The following is a 13,597-nucleotide window of genomic DNA, read 5'->3' as shown; positions in this document are numbered from 1 at the left end:
TTTATGGTCCTGACCATAATGGACTAAAAATTCACTTTAAATTACAGAACTTCTGTTCTAAAAAGGGACTAATTTGGCCTAACACAGAGTAAATTTGGGTCTATAAAATTCCTTTTAATTCAGATATTCTCTCTTGTTGAAAAAAGCTTATATTGAAATTAGTAAACATGAAATTAAATATGGAAGATCTTAATTTAAACACAGAAAGTTCAAAATTTTAAAAAATTTTTTAAAAAGTTTCAAAATCATTCGTGATTTTATATAATTACATTTTGGTAATGAGACCACTAAATATTCACATTATTGAGAATAAAAGTTTAAATACCTTAAGAACTTCGAATTGTTTTGTATTTTCTCCAACTGATCTATTTCTTTGGATAATCTAGCAATTTCTTCTTCCAGATGTCTTTGTGTAATATCAACTTGTTGGCACAGGCGAGCAAAAGTAGTAGCCATTTCTCTTAAAATTAAAAAAATAAATTAGTAGCCATGAACATCTTCTAAAATGAGGAAGCTTCAATGTGAAGTTTTCTTTTTTTTTTTTTTTAAGAGAGAGAGAGAGAGAGAAAGAGAGAGAGAATTTTATTTCTTTTTTAGTTCTCGGCGGACACAACATCTTTGTTGGTATGTGGTGCTGAGGATCGAACCCGGGTCGCACGCATGCCAGGTGAGCGCGCTACCGCTTGAGCCACATCCCCAGCGCCGTGAAGTTTTCATAATCAGAAGAAAAGTTGTAAAACAACATCTAAATCATTAAGAATCAAGAATGCAAAAAGAGAGAGCCTATAGAATGGGAGAAAATCTTTGCCACCTACACCTCAAAGCATTAATCTCTAGGATATATAAAGAATTAAAAAAACTTAACACCAAAACCACAAATAACCCAATCAATAAATGGGCAAAGGACGTGAACGAACACTTCACAGAAGAAATACAAATGACCAACAAATATATGAAAAAATGTTCAACATCACTACCAATTAGAGAAGTGCAAATTAAAATTACACTGAGGTTGTGGCTAAGTGGTAGAGCACTTGCCATGGGTTCAACCCTCAGCATCACATAAAAATAAACAAACAAAATAAAGGTATAAAAAAAAAAACTACACTGAGATTTCAACTCATTCCAATCAGAATGGCAATTATAAAGAATACAAGTAATAATAAGTATTAGAGAGGATGTGGAGGGAAAGGTACACTCATATATTGCTGGTGGGACTGTAAATTGGTGCAATTACTATGGAAAGCAGTATGGAGATTCCTCAGGAAACTTGGAATAGAACCACCATTTGACCCAGCTATCTCATTCTTTGGTTTATACCCAAAGGACTTAACATTAGCATTCTACAGTGACATAGCCACATCAATGTTTATAGTAGCTCAATTCACAATAGCTAAACTATGGAACAAACCTAAGTGCCCTTCAATAGATGAATAAAGAAAATGTGGCACATATACACAATGGACTAACTCAGCCATAAAGAATAAAATTATGGCATTTGCTAATAAATGGATGGAACTGGAGAATATCATGCCAAGTAAAATAACTCAATCCCAAAAAACCAAAGGCCTAATACTCTTTGATACGCAAGTGCTAACACACAATAAGGGGGCGGGGAGAACAGAAGTTCACTGAACTAGACAAAAGGGAATAAAGGGAAGGGAGGGGAATGGGAATAGGAAAGACAGTAGAATTTATCGGACATAAATTTCCTATGTTCATATATGAATACATGACCAGTGTAACTCCACATCATGTACAACCACAAAAATGAGAAGTTATACTCCATGTATTTATATAAAACTACACTCCACTTTGATGTATATCTAAAAAAATCTACTTTTATGTATATCTAAAACATTTTTTAAAAAAGAATCAAAGAATACTGCGCTACAAATGATATGAGGGAAGATATGGCACCTGTAAACTTACTGTAACTGTAAGCTTAATTTTATCTGGCCTCTAGACAAATAAATGCTCAAAGACATAATATAACCTCTGCTATATGGCTGTGAATTCAAATGAGCTACCAACAGGCAAAAGAAGGCTGTACTTCTTCAGAAGCACAATAAACCTATTCTCTTGCTCAGTTAAAATAAAAAAAAAAAAAATTGAGACTGAGAAAGAAAAAATTCTATGAACTATTATGAAGTAAGTGAAAATACTGTAAATCATATCTAAATTTAATCATGCTTCCGAAACTAAAGGGTTAAATCTAATTTGAATGCTGGTTAATACATTAGCTTTAGTAAATACAATATTTATATTTTTCCAATCAGGATATTTCTGATGTGTGTGCACCTACAGAACACAGTTAACTTACTCATTTTTCTGTGCAACTATTCTCCTGTGCATCTTCATCCTTTCCCTGGTCTTTTTTTTCTCCACTCCACCAAATCCCAGTATCAGACAAATAGAGCATGTTTCATTCTTTCACTGTTATAAATATTAATATTCACCTAGTATATTTTAACTAATTATTTGAGATTGCCTCCACTGTAATGTAAAGTCTTCTAAAAAAGAAAGATCAAGTTATCCTCAACTTTATTTTCCATAACTCTGCATAATTATCAAAATGGTAGGAAATAAATCAATGCCTGATGATTCAAAAAAAAAAAAAAAAAGCAGGGCATGGTGGCACATGCCTGTAACACCAGCTACCCAGCTTTGAAAGTTCAAAGCTAGCCTTTGTATTACAAAAAAAAGGCTTGAGATGTAGCTCCATGGGTTTAATATTCAGTAGTAAGAAAAAAAAATGAGAATAGAAAGCTACATTAACATTATTTTTATGAACCAAATTTCCTTATTAGGTCCAGGTATCTTCATTAGAGAAAAGATCTTCTAATAAAAATAAATTAAAATTAAAGCTATCATATAAAATAAGACCTCAAAAAATATTTAATGAATAAATGGATGGATGGATGAACAAGTTCCTTGAACTATGTGGCCTCCATGTTCTATTTTCTACAGCTTTAATTATGTTAAGACTTTAATTTTATGTCTGAAACAGACATAACTTTGTTGTAATTCTTGTTTCCATAGTCTAAACCATTTCATATACCACATCACTGCAAAATTATTTGTTTTAGAGCTAAGTTATCAGTATCACTCCCAGGATTCTTTTTTTTTTTTTTTTAGTTGTTAATGGATCTTTTTAAATTTTTTTAATTTATATTGTGGTGCTGAGGATTGATCTCAAGGCTTCACACATGCCAGGCAAGCGCTCTACCACTGAGCCACAAGTCCAGCCCACTCCCAGGATTCTTAATTATCCAAATCCCAAGCCCTGTAATAGCAGGGCCCTGTCCTAGGGTTGTTACCTTCACCTGCATCTCCCTTATACATCTGCCACACTGACATTTTCTTTTCATGTTCCTGATAACATCCCTTTCCTCTATTTTTTTTAATATATATTTTTAGTTGTAGATGAACCTTTATTTATTTATTTTTATATGGTGCTGAGGATTGAACCAGTACCTCACATGTAAGGGGCAAGTGTTCTGCCACTGAGCTACATCCCAGCCCCTTTTTCTCTCTTTTTACTTCTGACTTGCATTATTTTCTGTCTGATCTTAACTTTTCTGAATGTTCAAATCTCATTTGATATCAATCCTTTAGTAAAGATACTGACTTTCATGCTTTAAGTAAATGCTTAAGCCCCACATTTCAAGAATGCTTTTTCTTTCTCACACTACCTATCACTTTCACTTTGTATTATAATTATGTGCATGTTCTCTTTCATTAAACTGCAAATATATTGAGCTTTTAAATCTTGCTCTCAATTATATCCAAATACATAATATTGTGCCTTGACCTAAGGGGAGTTCCATATACCTTAAATCAATGAAATAAATATTCAAGATGTAGAAAAACAGAAACTGGATAGACTAGGTATTTGTTTATTATGTTATAATAAAATTTTCTTGAGATCTAAAAAATAATACATTTACACTAACAAGTTTGAATTATAAGAGTAAACACAATATTATGTCTATTATAAAATCAGGAATCTGCTCATAATTAAGCCCACTTGTTAAATGCTAATAATTCATTCAGTTTTCATAATTAAGAAACCACAAATATTTCAAACACAGGAATATAGATTCAGATTAAATGTGCTAAAGAACTATCTTTTGAAAGCCCAGCAGAGTTCTTGGGATTTCCTATATACCAATTTCCAAATGTTCAAATCTAATATATCAGAAGAATGGTGAGAATAGTGATTGGAAGGGGAGTTCGCAGAAGTGAGGTTTAGTATCATTCTATCTTTCCACCTGGTTGGTGATTATACGATTTTCATTCTCTGCATATATGTCATATTTCAAAGAATGTTTTTTAAAAAGAAAGATGCATATTTCCACTTACTGTTGTACTTGGTGGCTACAGTTTGCACTTGTGAAACTAACAATCATCTGCAGTTTTTCAGTTGCATAGTTCACAAACTGCTGTTTAAAGGCTCTCTCCTTGGCATGGGTAGTCCAGGTTAGCCTTTCATAAAGATACAAAGCTCCATACATACTCAACGAAACAGATATGAGTTTCCAGCCTACAGTTTTCCAAATCTGTAAGATAAAGTTACAGCTTACTCTGAAAAGAAAAAAATGCCAGTTGGGAGAAAATATTAAAACGCTTGTGGGGTCCCTAAAGATCCCTGAATTGTACCTAGTTTCTAAAAATGCATATTCCTTTTCTATAAGAAAATCTGAAGTTACCAAAAGACAATCAGGTGGAAAAGGGATCAGCACATATATATCAGGAAGAGCATTCAAAACCTGTAATATTTTAAGTTGATGCACTAAAAAATTATATAAATTTTTTAATTTAGGTCAGAGATTTAAAAACCAAAACAACCACATATATGTGCTGATTAATGATATATATAAATTTTTAACATGTAAGAACTACTACAATAAATAATGTTTAATACTTTAAGACAGATTCCCTTGATATTCAGAGAAGGCTAAACAAAGCACCTGATCTTCCCTTTTTTCTTTTTTTGTTCTCCACTGATCTACAATCTTTTATTATTACTTCATCATACAAATATCATTTTTTTGTCTGCTGTGGTATGAAAGTAGTAAAGAAGCATTGTTTGAAAAATCGGACATGGTGGGAATGTGTGCAACTCAGTGGTAGAACACCTGGTTAGTAGATGTAAGATCTAGGGGTTAATCCCCACCAATGTCAGATAAACAGACAGACAGAGACAGACAAGTAGATGGATCTGCCCAGATGATAATGGTTCTTTCCTAAGCATTTATGTATTATTAAAATTTAAGATTAGACTTGTGAAACTCTTCATTTATTACTTTTATCCTATTTATTTTCTTATTGCTTTATGGACTTGAAAATACAAAAAAATCTTTCCTTTCATGATCTAATAGGCAACTTTGCAACAAATTCAATTTTAATTATACTAAAAATAACATTTCTTACCACTCCTCCAACAACTATGATGCCCATAGAAGTTCTAGATGTAAGAGAAGCTAATCCTGTTATTAAGGTAACCATGAGTTCTTCCTGTGACGCATTATCTGGTGTTGCTGGATTGGTGGGAGCAGTGGGAGTTGAAGCTAATGATCTAGGAAGCTGATAAATTTAGGAGGAAAAAAGAGATTATTAAAGAAGTAAGTATAAATGAAATAGTCACATTTATAAGATTTTAAAATTTCTTTTAAAATCATAGTAGTGAAACAATTTTAAAAATGACCCCAAATAATGAGTATACTATAAACATGAAAAAAAAAAAATAAAACTGACTAAAAATTATTTTCTATAACATGGACCAAATGATATAGTAAACAACAATAAATATTCATAACATACAATGGAGTCTACCTATAACAATAATTCTCAATAGAAATTGAAACCTTTTTGTAAAAAAAGGGCTGGAATGTAACTCAGTAGGATAGAGCATGTTCACAGTATGCACACAGCCCCAGGTCAATTCCCAGAACCAAAAATCCTCCAAAATCTCTCACATCAAAAAACAATCCTCAAAAAAGAAAAAAATAAATAAGTTGGACTTCAAAACAAAATAAACCAAAGAAAATTAAAAGACAAACCAGAGACTGGAAAAATACATTTGGAAATCACGTATTTGATTAAAGGACTTTTTATCCAAAATATATAAAGAATTCCTAAAACTCAATACAAATCAATACAATTAAAAAATGAATAAAAGCTGGGCATGTGGTGCATGCCTGTAATCCCAGTGACTCAGGAGGCTGAGGCAAGAAGATCCCAAGTTCAAAGTCAGCCTCAGCAACTTAGCCAGACCCTGTCTCAAAATAAACAATAAAAAGTGTTGGGGATGTAGCTCAGTAGTTAAGCACTCCAAGGTCTAATCCCCAGAATATACCAAAAAAAAAAGGGTGGGGATGCTGGGGTCATGGCTCAGTGGTAGAGCATTTGCCTGGCATGTGAGAGGCATAGGGCTCAATTCTCAGCACCACATATAAATAAAGATCCATTGACAACTAAAAAAAAAAAATATTTAAAAAAGAATAAAAGATTTGAATAGACATTTCACAAAAGAAGGTACATGAATAGTTAATAAGTACATGGAAATATGTCAGAAATCATTAATCATTAAAGGAAATACAAATCAAAAGTATTTTGAGGTACCACTTCACATCCACCAGAATTAAAAAAGACAAGACTATAACAAGTGTTGACAAATATTCTGAGAAACTAGAACCATCATACACTGCTGGTGGGAATGGTGCAACCATTTTGGAAAGCTGTGTGGCAATTCCTCAGAAAGTTAAACACAAATTTGCATGTGATCCAGCAATTTTACACCTAGATATATACTTGAGAAAGGTGAAAACACATGTCCACCTAAAAACAGATACATGCATGTTCATAGCAGCATTTTTCCTAAAGGCCCTAAATCACTTCCTATCCTGATGTTCAACTGATGAATCGATAAATGTTTTATCTAAAACAGAATATTACTTGGCTGTTAGAAGGAATGAAATAGTGATACATCATGCTATAACAATATGATAATGAAAAACCTTGAAAATATTATATTAAATGAAATAAATCAGTCACATGAGGCCATGTGTTACATGATTCCATTCACAGGAAATACCCAGACAGGGCAAATCCGTATCCCTTGATATACAATTAGAAAGTGATTAATGGTAGGGCTAGAGATAGGAATAATGACTGAATTTTGTTTCAAGCTACATCCCCCTCCAAGTGTATATAAATGTGTGTGTGTGTGTGTGTGTGTATAAATTATAGTTAAAAAATTATTCTGAAAGCAGGATGTGTTGGTGCATGCCTATAATCCCAGCAACTTGGGAGGTTCAGGAAGGAAAGATCTCAAGTTCAAGGCTATCCTAAGCAACTTAGTGAGACCCTATCTCCAAATAAAAAATATTGGGTACATAATTCGGTGGCAGATTGCCCCTGAGTTCAAACTCTAGAACCAAAAAAAAATTGTTTGAGGCATTTTCCTCACTTTATTTTGTCCTCTTATTAGTTAGCAGTTTGGCTATTTCAGTGTTTTGTTGGCAGAACAAACTAATAAATCTCTTGTGCACTGGTATTAAATGTAAATTGTATTGTATATAAAACCATACAGAGGAGTTGGGGTATGGCTTGAGGTAGGAATGATGACTGACTAATGGGCATATGGGATCCTTTTGGGATGACAGAAATGTTCAAAAATGGGATAACAGTGATGGATTTACAGTTTCATAAATTTTCTTGAAAATTATTAAAACTATTAAATTTCTAAGTTTTTCTTTTGAAGTGTTTGCATTTATTCCAATTCATGTGAAGTCTGAAAATGAAATCTTTTTAAAAATCCTTTAAAAAGAACTATCTATAATAGAGTACTAGGTAGAGGCTGGGGTTGTGGTTCCGTGGTATGAGGACCTGGGTTCAATCCTCAACACAATAAATAGATAGATGGATGTCCATTGACAACTAAATATATATATATATATATAAAGAGTACTGGGTAAACACTTTGGAATTGGCTATCCCTTATAATGCATACCTAACTCAAATGGCTGTTAGAGATAGATATTAGCTTAAAAACATGCAGATTTGCAGAAGATAGTTTGAGTAGAGAAAATTGCACAAGTAAAATAAGAAAAGGGAGTCTCAACTGGTAAAATCAAAGATACATACCTGAAAGATAGGCTCTGATAATCCAAGCAATACCCTCTGAGCATTTGTGGGGCCCAAGAATCGATGAACAAGGGAAGACCAGCCCAAGGAAAAACGAAATACAATATCCTCTTGAAAATCTGAACATAACTTATGGCAATTTAGGTCATAACTGAGGTCAAATTTCTTGCAAGGGATCAATGTATGAAGTTTATTTTGTATACCAACTGGAAGTAATGGCTTCAAATTTTCTGGAAAGAAGAAAATTTTATTACATTTATTTTAAGAAACAGTAATGTTTAACCTTCTAAGAATATCCAAAGGAAAACAAACCGTTTACCAAGAAAGAAAGAAAACAAAACCACACATGATATTGTAGATATAAATATTACCAATAATTTCTTGCTGGGATTGAAGCATTGAGGCATTGACTTCATTGGTGCACCGATCTGCCAAATTTCTTCCCATACCATCTTCGATGTGCTTATTTAACTCCTGTTAACAATGGTAGATGTTCATGTTATTTTTTTCTCCAGAAAATATATACATTTTATAAGGACTTAAATGTTTGAGGATAAATTCTGTGGGTTTTTTATTTGATGCTGGGAATGGAACCCAGGACCTCACACTTGCTAAGTATATGCTCTACAACTGACCTACATTCCAGTCCAGCCCCTCGGTACAGTTTTTTAAAAACACATTTTAAAAAAAAAAAATTTAACATATTAAACAACTTTTTAAGATTTTTTTCAATTTTTCATGTGGTGCTGGAGGTTGAACTCAAGGCCTCATGCATGTCAGGCAAGCACACTTCTACTGAGCTACAGCCCCAGCCCCACTCTGTACAGTTTTCTGTGCAAAATAGTTTACATTCATTACCAGTGCACAAGTGTTATAACAGCTTATAGAGTAATTGCCAAGAAGATACTGAAATGGCCAAACCAATAAAATAAATGAATACAAAAGATGATGGTGAAAGCATCTCATAACAACTTTTTAATTACAATTAACTCACATTTTTATATACTTTCAATACACTTGGAGTTGGATGAAACTCAGAACAAAACTCATCAACCAAAACAGATAGTCGACAAATTTCATCTGTCATTGCACACGAAACCTGAGAATATTAAAAAATTAGAGTTAAAAAATTAAAACGAGATTACCAACTACTCAAAAAAATAAAAATGAGAAAAAGTATCATACTGTTTTTAAGGTAAGGGTTAACATTTTTACCATGATCAAAAAATATGTCCAAGGAAAAATGAAATACAATATCCTCTTGAAAATCTGAACATAACTTGTGGCAATTTAGGTCATAACTGAGGTCAAATTTCTTGCAAGGGATCAATGTATGAAGTTTACTCTGTATATCAGCTTTAATCATAACATTTTTGTTACCTTGTTCGCTACCTCCTCAGTGACCTCCTTGATTTTTTTCTTAACATCCAAAGTTAAAAGGTTCATCTGGTTTCGGATAAAGTCCAGTCTGTCAATTTGATCTTCCCTCTCTTCCATTGAATAAACCCTATTATATTATGAAGAGCAATCAACATTCAAGACACACTAGAGTCCCAAAGCAATTAAGCAACGATACTCAACTATGCATGAACCATCTACTAGCATGACCCCAGGAAAAAAGAAATCATGTGCTTCAACACCTGAAAGTATTCAACTAACATTCATTCATGAAATACTTTATAATGATGGATTTGCTATAAACTACACTCTCTGCCCATGTGAACCTAACTCCTACAAAGGGCTGAGATAAAGATTCTACAAAGCCACTGAACACTTCACAGATATAAATAGTCAAAACAGAACTCAATTGTGACTTTACTAAACAAGTGTCAGCAAACAGTACCCTGGCAAGACAAACCCAGTCATGTGCCAGTTTCATGTTGAAGTTTTCTTAGAATACCAGTACATTCACTATTATTTATATATATATATATATCTGCAAAACTGAGCAGCTGCAAGATAGATAGTACAGCTCAGAAAGCTTACAATATTTTACTATCTGGCCTTTCATAGGAAATTTTGTAGAAGTTTGTTTATCCCTCCATGGCACAAAGAACAAGGCATGAGACCCTTTTAAGATCTTTGCTAAAAGGATTGCCAAGAGTTAATATTACACAAAGTATCCTCAAATCATATCTTCATGCTATATTTGGTTTGATGTCTCATAGTTCTAAAAAATAAATAATAAGGTCAATCTGGCAACCAAATTCTGGGTACTATAATAAAGCATTTGAGTTGGAAGGGGCTTCCATAACAACACAATCTCATTATAAAAAGGCTACATAGAGGTACAGCACCAGGAGTGAGATCAGACTCGGGGTTCACAGCCTTGTGTTCTATACACTGGGTATTTTCTCCTTTTGACACATGTATTCCTGAAAAAAGTACTAAAACCAAACAATAGACTTAGATATGGGGGCAGGGGGTTTCCAGAAAGAATAAAATTTCAATTTTACCTCCTCTTGGATTTTAATCTTTGATGCTTTGTTATGTTTCCTTGAGCTGGCTTAAGCCCACTAAAAGTACAATTGAGGCTTAACATCATTACTTCTGAAAACATATCTAATAACATCCTAATCTTTGCTTCAAGTATACCAAGTTAGTGAGAATTATACTTTTCAACAATACAGTTAGTACTTAAAGGTTTACATTTTCAACTTTAAACAAGAATGAATCATGGGTTGAATGCAAAAAGAGGATCACCTGATTTGGAATCCTTCAGAAAATTCTGCTTGAATAATTTGTTCTTCCACTGCTTTAAAGATATTTTAAAACCACTAAACATTCTAAAATCGCAATTTATACACATAAATGTAGTGATCCAGGAAATATAAACATTGTGTTCAAACAGGTCACAGAATTAATCAATCTTCATATTTTCAAACATTTAAAAAGCACACAAGTAGCCAGGAGTGATGGTGCATGCCTATAATCCCAGCAACTCAGTAAGGTGAGGCAGGAGGATCACAAGTTCAAGGCCAGTTTCAGCAACTTAGGAAAGCTGTAAGCAACTCAGGGAGACCCTGTCTCAAAAAATAAAAAGGGCTAGGGACATAGCTAAGTAGTCAAGTGCCCCTGGCTGCAATCCTCAGCATAAAAAAAAAAAAAAAAAAAAAAAAAAAAAAAGATATACACAAGTTAAGTATCAGTAAAATTCACAAGACTTGATTTTAGTGCATAAAACTATAGCACAATTTTACAATTTAATATCTTAGTCTTAACAAAAGTCCGATATAGAAAAACTAACATTTTTATGTTGCAATAAAATGAACTCATACCTTTTCTCTGCTGCTGCCACGTTTACTGAATCCATTATGTTTTTCACAGTATCTAGTATCTGTTTAGCTCTGATAGTGTGCTGTTCAAACTTTGTTTTCACTGCTGACTTCGAGATACACTCCTGCGAGGGGCCCAAGCCATAACACATTACTGTAATTCCATCACAACATTTTCAGGAATTTAAACACAAAAACTTGCTGATTGTAACTTAAACCAAAACAGAAATAAGGGTAGAAATAAAACAAAAAAACATACGATACACAACTTAAAATTACAAAGGTTAAAAAAATTAAAAGCTTCAAAAGTAAAAAGGATTTTAACAGCAAGTTCTTATCTTTGTGTATTTTTCACACAGTAATGTGGCATGGTTTGACTAATATTTTAAAAATAAATGGCACTATATTTTCAATGTTAAAAAAGGTTTCCACATCACAATTACCTATTTGGATCATATTATATAATTTTAATCCATCTCTCTTATTTTTCTCATACTTATATAATATATAACCTATAAAGTTCTTAAATAAGTTTTGAATTAGAATATTAATTTAAAAAATTGGTTGATATGAGGGCTGGGGATATAGTTCATTTGGTAGAGTGCCTGCTTTGCATGTACAAGACCCTGGGTTTAATCCCCAATACCATAAAAAAAAAATTAGTTGAGTAATATGGTGATTCATAAAGCTAGCAAAAAGGACTTCTACAGAGTAAAATGTCAACAATTTGAAAAATAATATTTTAAGTTATTTACAGAAAAATATCTATAGCTACTTCAAAGACAATAGTATTATCACTAGGCGACAGTGTGGTGCACACTGATCTGAATGATGCCCTATACCTCATTTGTTTCACCTTCAAGCTAACTGCAGCTCATAACCATCAATAGCTGTACAAATCAACTAGTGTTTTATAAATAAAGTACATCAGAATGCGTCACATATAGTAACGGACACAATTATTTGTGAAATTTTTGCTTGAATTTTCAATATATGCAATATTACTGATCTAAATTTATTTTTACTGTGATTCATCAAGTTTATCAAATTATAATATTACAACTGAACTCATTTTTTTTACTTCATAGAAAGTCAAAATCTATAGTGACATTTGAAAACTATACGGGTTTACATAGAAAAGACATTCAGTCTGAACAATTTAAGAAATGCTAGCCTGGGCCATATCAGTAACTACAATTCTTCATAGGAGACATGTTTATCTTCTATAATAATTTTTTTTTTTTTTTTGAGGGGAGAGTGCCAGGGATTGAACTCAGAGGCACTCCACCACTGAGCCATATCCCCAGCCCTATTTTGTATTTTATTTAAAAACAAGGTCTCACTGAGTTGCCTCACCATTGCTGAAGCTGGCTCTGAACTTGTAATCCTCCTTACTCAGCGCCCCAAGGTGCTGGGATTATAGGTGTGTGCCACTGCACCCAGCAATAATTTTTTTAGAATTATGGTTATATCACAATTCCCTAAGATGGATACTTCTGTAAAAGTATTATATTTAGTTGTTTATATATTTAACTAGTACAAATTGTTAATTACATCCTGAAGCTCATTATTGTCCCTCCTTTGTAAAAATAAATAGCTTTCAAGGTTTAAAAGGTATTCACTTGGCACTGAAATACTATGTTTATTATTCTGAAATGAATATGTTACATGCTCATTAAATGTACTACTTGGCCAGGCTGGGTGGTGCATGCCTATAATCCCAAAAGCTTGGGAGGCTGAGACAAGAGAAATGCAAGTTCAAAGCCAGCTTCAGCAATGGCAAGGAGCTAATGAACCCACTGCCTCTAAATAAAAAATACAAAATAGGGCTGGGGATGTGGCTCAGTAATGGAGTGCCCCTGAGCTCAACCCCAGTACCCATCCTCAATAAAACATAAAAAATAAAAAAATAAATGTACTACTTATAACTTAGACTCAGCCCTGTCTCTAAAATTATGTATGCATTTCATTCAAATAGAAAGCCTTTAATCTTTCTCCCCTCTTCAGTATTTTGAGGTATAAAAAACAGAACAATTCACTTCTTTAGGGATAGGGCACGTGAAGAAAATTCATTTATAAAGACAACTCAGCCCATTCATTTCTTGATTGGTCTACCTTCACTTTTGCCCACGGTGAATATCATTTACACATCATTCATTTTCACTAATCTT

At 33.0% G+C, this 13,597-nt stretch overlaps 1 protein-coding gene across 3 annotated transcripts in view; it reads right to left on the bottom strand.

Moving 5' to 3' along the window:
* Mfn1 (mitofusin 1) overlaps positions 1-13,597 on the bottom strand; it is a 40,761-nt gene that overhangs the window by 5,880 nt on the left and 21,284 nt on the right. For 2 of the 3 annotated variants that reach the window (XM_077795316.1, XM_077795315.1), the window contains exons 10-17: positions 11,430-11,551; positions 9,532-9,658; positions 9,146-9,250; positions 8,523-8,625; positions 8,152-8,381; positions 5,437-5,589; positions 4,366-4,562; positions 326-460 (exon numbers count right to left, since the gene is read on the bottom strand). In XM_077795316.1, the coding sequence (XP_077651442.1) occupies positions 326-460; positions 4,366-4,562; positions 5,437-5,589; positions 8,152-8,381; positions 8,523-8,625; positions 9,146-9,250; positions 9,532-9,658; positions 11,430-11,551 (1,172 nt within the window). Of the gene's footprint in view, positions 1-325; positions 532-4,365; positions 4,563-5,436; positions 5,590-8,151; positions 8,382-8,522; positions 8,626-9,145; positions 9,251-9,531; positions 9,659-11,429; positions 11,552-13,597 lie in introns of those variants that run through there. The other variant, XM_077795317.1, reaches the window with a different exon arrangement.

The sequence above is a fragment of the Urocitellus parryii genome, chromosome 2 (assembly GCF_045843805.1).
Source record: "Urocitellus parryii isolate mUroPar1 chromosome 2, mUroPar1.hap1, whole genome shotgun sequence".
Classification (NCBI taxonomy): domain Eukaryota; kingdom Metazoa; phylum Chordata; class Mammalia; order Rodentia; family Sciuridae; genus Urocitellus; species Urocitellus parryii.
The sequence above is the reverse complement of the archived record's forward strand: the minus strand, read 5'-3'. Positions and strand labels throughout refer to the sequence as shown.